At 37.6% G+C, this 8,229-nt stretch overlaps 1 protein-coding gene across 1 annotated transcript; it reads left to right on the forward strand.

Moving 5' to 3' along the window:
- Positions 1-2,791: 2,791 nt before the first annotated feature.
- LOC131619185 (uncharacterized) lies at positions 2,792-4,017 on the forward strand. Its single transcript, XM_058890309.1, has 3 exons — positions 2,792-3,386; positions 3,644-3,846; positions 3,964-4,017. Exons 1-3 carry the CDS (start codon positions 2,792-2,794, stop codon positions 4,015-4,017), a joined length of 852 nt encoding a protein of 283 aa, XP_058746292.1.
- The last annotated feature ends 4,212 nt before the right edge of the window (positions 4,018-8,229 follow it).

The raw sequence follows: 8,229 nt of genomic DNA on the forward strand, positions 1-8,229 counted from the left end.
ATCAGGGACACCCCCTAACATTAGGGGTTTTAGCTACTCATAGTATTCAAAGAAAATAAAATACAGAATAGAGACATTACAAGAATTTGGATAAAATTTGATCTTCAATTGCTTCCGTTCATGAAAATATTCTTCTCTCCCAAACCCTTATTTTTTCCAATCTTCAATCGTGTATCCCTCTATTTCAAAAATCCTTTAATTCATCGTGAAAACTCATCTAAATAGTGCTGACTCACTTAAGTCGATTGGAAATACCAAAAAACACCCTTGTAGGCCGTCTACTATGGAGCAAAACACGAAAAATCATTGAAATCAACGTCACAACCCTACACGGTTCGTGTCAGGCAACATGGACACCCGTGTTGGGTTTTTGGAATCTTTATTTCTTTTCCATGCCACCAGGATGTGCAACACGGCCTGTGTCAACTGACACGGCCACCCGTGTTGCGCTACTGTTTTCAAAGATTTCTGAATCCTCGTCCAGCCTTCCTCCTGACACGGCCACCCGTGTCAGGCCTCCTGAAGCATGATTTTTGAACTTCTTTCGAAACTTCGAGTTTTGCACTGATTTGTCCCAATTTATTCATCCGATCCTAAAAACAGTAAAACACACAACCAACGCATAAAATGAAGAAGAATGCAATAAAACTCTTAACAAAAGAAATCAACAACAAAGGAAGTCAACTGTAAATAAACGTGTAAAAACCACTTATCAAACTCCTCCAAACTTAAACTGTTGGTTGACCTCAAGCGACAATTATAAAGGCTAATGAACTTCACACCATACTGTAATGCCCAATTTTGTTTAAATTGTTTTTCATTATTTAATTATGTGGTGATGTGCATTATATGTGTTGTTGAGTGTTTTGATGTGTTGTGATACCCTTAGAGTGGGGTAGCTGCCTTAGAAAATGGAAGATTTAGGTGTTGAGGAAAGTAAGAAATTACTAGCATTATTTAATAAATAATTAGAAAAATTAAATAATAGTTAGTAATGGTTAAATATTATTTGGCTACTTAATTATTCAGTGGAAGTATTTTATTATTAGGAAATAATAATAATAATAGAAATAGAATAATATTTGTGTAGAGATATGGGGGGCTTAATGGTAATCTTAAGCGGTTAAGTGAGGGCATGGAAGGAATATCATATTAGAGGTCTAAGGGTTAATATTGAGAAAATAAGGAAGAGAGAACCACAATTTTGTTGAATCGATCGTAGAAGTGAGCAGAAGAGAGAGGAGGCTAGGGCACCGAGAAAGAAGAGGAGAAAACAATAGAACACGAAGAAGAAGAAGAATCTTTCGCTGAAAATTGCTAAGGTAAGGGTGAGGTTCCAACCTCCTAATAAATGGTATAATTATGGGTATGTGGGGATAATCATAGGTTAGGTTTTGGTGAGAATCGTTCATGAGAATTTACCTAAAAGTGAAGGCTTATGCCTTCATTCATTGAAGGCTTATGCCTTGTTGTTAGCCTAAACTAGCAAATTGTTGAGGGCTTATGCCCTGTTGTTGAAGGCTTATGCCTTGTTATTGCCCATTATTTGGCATTTTGGAGAGGGCTTATGCCCTGTTGGTACCACATGCATGAAGTCGAGTCAATTTCATAGCACGAAGGTGTTTGTTGCATAATGATTAAGTGTTCTTGTGTATGTTGTTGTATGTGTTGATTAACGAATGTAGTATGAACTATGGAAGTATGATTTCAATTAACTTGTATGAGATATCTGTCGCATAATTATCATTATATGATTTATTAGATCGTTGTGATATCTCACCCCTTCTGTTTGAATGTTACCTCTCCGTGGGTAACATGCAGGTGACAGGATTATAGTAGCTGAGGTATGGAGCGATGCCTAGTATCGCGTAGATAGAGTTGAGTCTTTCTCTGATACGTAACACCGGGGATGAACGCTTGTTTGTTATTATGTTATGAATTTTTTGTTTGAAGATTTTTGAGAGTGTTAAGTACTCTCTTGATTATGTTGAGAAGATGGTATTTTTGAACTATATTAGATGATAATTCCATTTGTGTTAACTTATTTCCGTTGCATTAATAAAGTGAGGTTGAATCCTATGGTGTTGTTATGTCGGTTCATCTGAATATATGTGTTATGTATCCTTGTTTAAAAATATGAGCAAATTATGTATGATGTTTTGATGTAGCATCCCATCTGATAATGATTGACATGCTCTAATTACTCTAATTATCTATTTAATTTTACGATGGGGAAATGGGGTGTTACAATTGGTATCAGAGCCTGGTTGGTCCGTCCGACCATGTTGTCGAGTTAGTAGTGTTGTTTGATAATCGAGTATTGTCGTTTTAGTTTCCTAACTGTTGTTTGCTGTTTGGTGTAAATCAAAGGAGAATGGCTGGAAGAAATGATGCTGCGATTGCTGCTGCTTTGGAAGCAATGACTCATGCTATGGAGAATCAGCCAAACACTGATGGGAATGCTGGGTCTCGTAGTTTGGCAACTTTTCAGAGGGAAAATCCTCCTATTTTTAAGGGTATGTATGACCCTGATGGAATGTTGGCTTGGTTAAAGGAGATAGAGAGGATCTTCCGTGTGATGAACTGCACTCCAACACAGAAGGTTCGTTACGGGACTCATATGCTGGCAGTCGAAGCTGATGACTAGGGGTTAGAAACTCGTTAGAGGTTGGAGAACGTATGTAAAGATATCACGTGGGTTATTTTTCATAGGGAATTTCTAAGGAAGTAATATCCTGAAGATGTTCGGGGTAAGAAGGAAATTGAGTTTCTTGAGCTGAAGTAGGGGAATATGTCGGTTACTGAGTATGCTGCAAAGTTTGTTGAACTGGCCAAGTTCTATCCACACTATAATGAGGCAACTGCGGAGTTTTCAAAATGCATCAAGTTTGAGAACGGGTTGCGCCTAGAGATCAAGAAGGGTGTTGGATCCCAGAAGATTCGTGTCTTTGCTGATTTGATAGGAAGTTGCAGGAATTATGAAGAGGATAGTAAGGCTCACTACAAGATCATGAATGAAAGAAGAGGGAAACAAAAGCAGAATCGTGGTAAGCCTTATAGTGCTCCAACTGACAAGGGTAAACAGAGGACTGCTGGTGGTAAGAGGACTAGTGGTGGAGATGCCTCTGCTGGTGTGGTATGTTTAAAATGTGGAAAATCGGGTCACAAAAGTAACGCTTGTATCGGAGAAGCGAAGAGATGTTTTCGTTGCGGAAAAGATGGTCATGAGATTGCTGATTGCAAACATAAGGCGGTTGTATGTTTTAATTATGGTGAGGAAGGACACATCGGTACTCAATGTCAAAATCCAAAGAAGGGGCAAGCGAGTGGAAGGGTTTTTGCTCTGGCTGAGGCTCAGACACCTAGTGATGACCAGTTGATCAGAGGTACATGTTTCATTAATAGTATTCCTTTAATTACTATTATTGATACTGGTGCTACTCACTGTTTTACTGCTGTTGATTGTGTTAAAATATTGGGTCTTTTATTATCTTCAATGAATGGAGAAATGGTATCGATACTCCAGCTAATGGGTCGGTGACTACTTCTCTTGTATGCCTAAAGTGTCCTCTATCAATGTTCGATAGAGACTTTGTTGTGGATCTAATTTGTTTACCGTTGAGCGGCCTTGATATGATCTTAGGTATAAACTGGTTGGAATGCAACAATGTCCATATTAACTGTTATGACAAATCAGAGAGATTTTCTAATCTAGACGAGGAAAGGGAAAGTGAGTTCTTATCTGCAAGACAGTTGAGTGAGTTAATGAAAGACGAGGTTCAAGTGTTTGCAATGATGGCCTCTTTGTCCAATGAGAATAGGGCTACAATTGATGAGTTACAAGTGGTGTGAGAATCGCGAAAGTCTTTTCCTATGAAATTCCTGATGTGCCCCAGAGAGAGAAGTGGAGTTCACTATTGATCTTGTCCCTAGTACTAAGCCTGTTTCGATGGCCCCATACAGGATGTCGGCATCAGAATTGACCGAGTTGAAGAAGCAATTAGAAGAGCTGCTTGAAAATAAATTTGTGAGACTGAGTGTTTCACCTTAGGGAGCTCTAGTGTTGTTAGTGAAGAAGATAGATGGTAGTATGCGGCTTTGTGTCGACTACCGGCAATTGAATAAAGTTACGATTAAGAACAAGTATCCACTCCCGAGGATAGATAATTTGATGGACCAATTAGTAGGTGCTCGTGTATTCAGCAAGATTGACTTGAGGTCGGGATACCATCAAATTCGAGTAAAAGATAAGGATATTCAGAAGACGGACTTTAGGACTCGGTATGGACATTATGAATATTCGGTAATGCCTTTCGGTATTACTAACGCACAGTGAGTATTTATGGAGTATATGAACCGTATCTTTCGACCTCATTTGGATCGGTTTGTGGTAGTATTTATTGACGATATTCTAATATATTCGAAATCTGAAGGGGAGCATGTTGAGCATTTGCGAATTGTATTGCAAGTATTGAAAGAGGAGCGGCTTTATGCGAAGTTTTCCAAGTGTGAATTCTGGCTAGAAAAGGTTAGTTTTCTTGGTCCCGTTATCTCAGGTGATGGGATTGCTGTAGACCCGTCTAAAGTCGATGCGGTGCTGCAATGGGAGGGTCCGAAGATAGTTACGGAAATCCGAAGCTTTTTGCAGTTAGGAAGTTATTATAGGAGGTTTATTAAAGGATTTTATAAGTTAGCACTTCTGCTAACCCAATTGACTTGTAAAGGTAAAGCTTTTGTGTAGGATGCTCGGTGTGAAGAGAGTTTTACGGAATTAAAGGAGAAATTGACGAAGGCTCCAATTTTGATATTACCTAATCTCGAGGACTCATTTATTGTGTATTGTGGTGCTTCTAAGTTGGGTTTAGGTGGTGTACTTATGCAAAATGATAAGTTGGTGGCATATGCTTCGAGACAATTGAGGATTCACAAAAGGAATTATCCTACTCATGATTTAGAACTAGTTGTTGTGGTTTTTGTGTTAAAAATTTGGAGGCATTATCTCTACGAATCTAGATTTGAGGTGTTCAGTGATCATAAAAGTTTGAAATATTTATTTTATCAAAAAGAACTAAATATGAGGCAACGAAGATGGTTAGAGCCATTGAAGGATTATGATTTTAGCTTAAATTACCATCTGGGTTGAAAATTCTAGTATGACAGACTCGGATGTCAATCCTGATGTCAAGACATCTGATCTGTTATTAATGTAGCACAAGCAGAATACAAGGATCCCTCATTATTTGATTACTCTTAGGAAAGAGTCAATGAGACCTTGGATCACACATGTTCAGCATACATAACCAGATTATAATTTGTACATGGTTCTGTATAGGAACAACTAACACTTCTTAACCTGATTTTATAGACAAAGTCATAACATTCATAACTGAACAAACAATGCAGAAGATAAATAACACAGTTAATTGTTAACCCAGTTCGGTCTAACTACCTACTCGGGGGGCTACCATGCCAGGAAGAAGATTCCACTATCATTAGTACTATTTTATATAAACAACCTCTGGTTTACAGATAAACAACCTCTAGTTTACCTAGTCACTACCCAATGCAATCTCTATCTCAGAACTCCATCCAAGATAAGAAAACCTCTACTCACTCCCTAGTGATACCTAACCGTTACAACCCTGCAACAGCTATTTACACAATTAACAATGAACACATACTTGATCTGCTTCACAACTTCAATCAAGCTTACAATACTCAACTCTTAACTACAGGTTTCGAGTGAGGACAATCACTTCTCTAACCTACAGGTTTCGAGAAAGACAAGGCAGCCATCCCATAACTTGGGTGGTCTACCTATAGAAACCCTAATGATTACATCGTTAAAACCAGGTTTTCTATATCTATCTAGGTTACAAAAGTTTCATATTTATAACTTGATCCCAATTGGACTTGGGCTTACAAATCGCAGCACTCTGACTGTTACAAATATGCAAAAAATATTCTGCTACAAATAAGGTCTTTTAATCCTGAGTTTCCTAAATTAGAAACTGCTGAATCCAATCTTCTGATCTGATTCTTCCTGAATCTTCAATCTTCTGATCTGATTCTTCAATTATTCTTTTGACCTTTAAATATGCGCCACATAGGATTACATAATATTCATATAGAATATTCGGTATCTGTTAAGTACAAACTGAATCTTCCTTCCAGTTCTGCAGGCGCGATGTCATGAGTTGATGTCATGACATTCCATCTAACATCTTGCAAGTACCTGTTTTGTTCTTTATAAACTTGCAAGATTCACATTAGTATTATGTTTTACTACTATTATGTTTTAACCAAACATAGATGCCAATCAGCCAATAAAAGCACTAACAATCTCCCCCTTTTGCATATTTTGGCTAAAACATAAAAATGCAGTAAAAACATAAAAACTTCAAGACACCAAGGAAGAACAGAATTTTACATTCTCAGAATTGGGTTTACCTTCTGTTCTTCAAGACTTGAACCACATCATAATATCGTCAGTTTGCTACACAACTTTTTACAGTAGCAAAATCAGAAGATGGTATTCTTCTCCCCCTTTTGAGACACAATATGACAAAGAAAGAACCGATGTCATAATATGCAGTGGAACATCTTCATGCAACACTGATGTTCACGAGGAAGATGATGGGAGAAGCCCTGCGTCTTGGAGGACCAATGGTGGCATAAGAGACCCCTTCATTAGTCTTGTACCAGAAACCAAATCCTAGCATAGACCTCGAGAGAGGACTTGAGTGAAAACTGTCCACCAGTCCTAGTAACTCAAAACACAAATCACAATTATGTTCATAACTCAGATCACAAATCACAACGAAAATGATTCCTATAGTGAAGGTTGTACATAGTGGAACATCTTTGTTTTTATTGCAGAAAAACCCATGGTAGAGACCATCAACATCCCCAACCCGTGTTTTTCTTTTTCTGAGATGGTTTTGGTACAACAATCCATCACAATACCAAACCCAGACTCGACTCACAAGAACACACACGAACGACATTTTGAGAGAGTTTGATTTCTACAATTCACGGAGATGCTATTATATAGCAAATGGAGATTATAGGAAATAACGAAGGTCTTTGGTCTTGTTCAATGGTCAAACGGTTAATTAGGAAACAATTCCAAAAGCTATTACTCTTTCCAAAGCAGTTTTTGACTGTTTTTCTGATAGAGTTATCCTGAATTACCAGTGCATGCATAGTCATTGAATGAAATTTACACCGACCGCTGATGTGTAGATAAACTTCAATTCAGATTTCCTTATTTGACTGTGAAGATTCAATGTCTTTAAACATGTCATGACATTATGTCAGACATTGTCACTTTTCTTTCCTTCAGGCACATAGCCCAAGATTCCGTAAAAGATTAAGACAGGGCATCATTTGGACCAATTAACAGACTCGCTACTTACTCACTAATCATAGACATAGACTTCTGTTGTTTTTGGACACCTTGAGATTGTTAGCACACAGCTACCTCATTAGTGTAGAGAAGGAATATTGGTTACTAGTTGGACATGGTTAACTTGAACCATTCAAATAACTGACAAAAGTATCACATTTTCTTCAAGATGTAAAAGTATTTTTAACCAAGAAATTTCTCTTGACAAAAGAAGTTACCCCCCTATCCGAGATAGTTTGAGCTCCCACAAACGGAATAAGCTTGAAATGATGAATGGAAAATATAAGACTCATCTTCATATCTTCAAGAGCCGCACCCTCTGTTCAACAATCCTACCGAACACACTCATTATAGCTAATTTGTTCCTCACAATAAATACTTACACCAGAAGTAGAATGTCATAACATTGTATCTGACATTTGTACTACCAGTATTCTCCACAAGTTTCATCCCCTTTTCCTTTTCAACAGACCCTTGCCTAAGAACTTATCTCCTTCAGAAATAATCAACAGATGACCCCTTGATACTAAAATCACACACAAAGAGGTTGCCACAATCTCAACAAACAGAACTGCCACTCCTAGAATTTTGTTGAGTATAACCCTACCATGTTTGAATAAGATCATGGTCTGCTTAAGATAATTTGAAATCCTTCTTGATAAGGTGTTTTTAAATCTCACACATTGATTAACATACTCCTTGAACAGAAGAGATTCTCCTTTATCCTTAGCTGTGTTGATCCGATCATAGAACTTTTGTCTTCATAGTCATTTTCACTAAGTGAAGTCTTCATCATGAAAGTAATTATGTATGGCAAGAAC

Source organism: Vicia villosa, linkage group LG7, assembly GCF_029867415.1.
Source record: "Vicia villosa cultivar HV-30 ecotype Madison, WI linkage group LG7, Vvil1.0, whole genome shotgun sequence".
Lineage (NCBI taxonomy): Eukaryota > Viridiplantae > Streptophyta > Magnoliopsida > Fabales > Fabaceae > Vicia > Vicia villosa.

Excerpts from the sequence above, each read along its gene's own strand:
- LOC131619185 (XM_058890309.1), top strand. The coding sequence starts at position 2,792 with ATGTCGGTTACTGAGTATGCTGCAAAGTTTGTTGAACTGGCCAAGTTC. Across the intron at positions 3,387-3,643 it reads TGATGACCAGTTGATCAGAG|GTATAAACTGGTTGGAATGC; the intron begins GTACATGTTTCA and ends ATATGATCTTAG. Across the intron at positions 3,847-3,963 it reads CAATTGATGAGTTACAAGTG|GATGTCGGCATCAGAATTGA; the intron begins GTGTGAGAATCG and ends GGCCCCATACAG.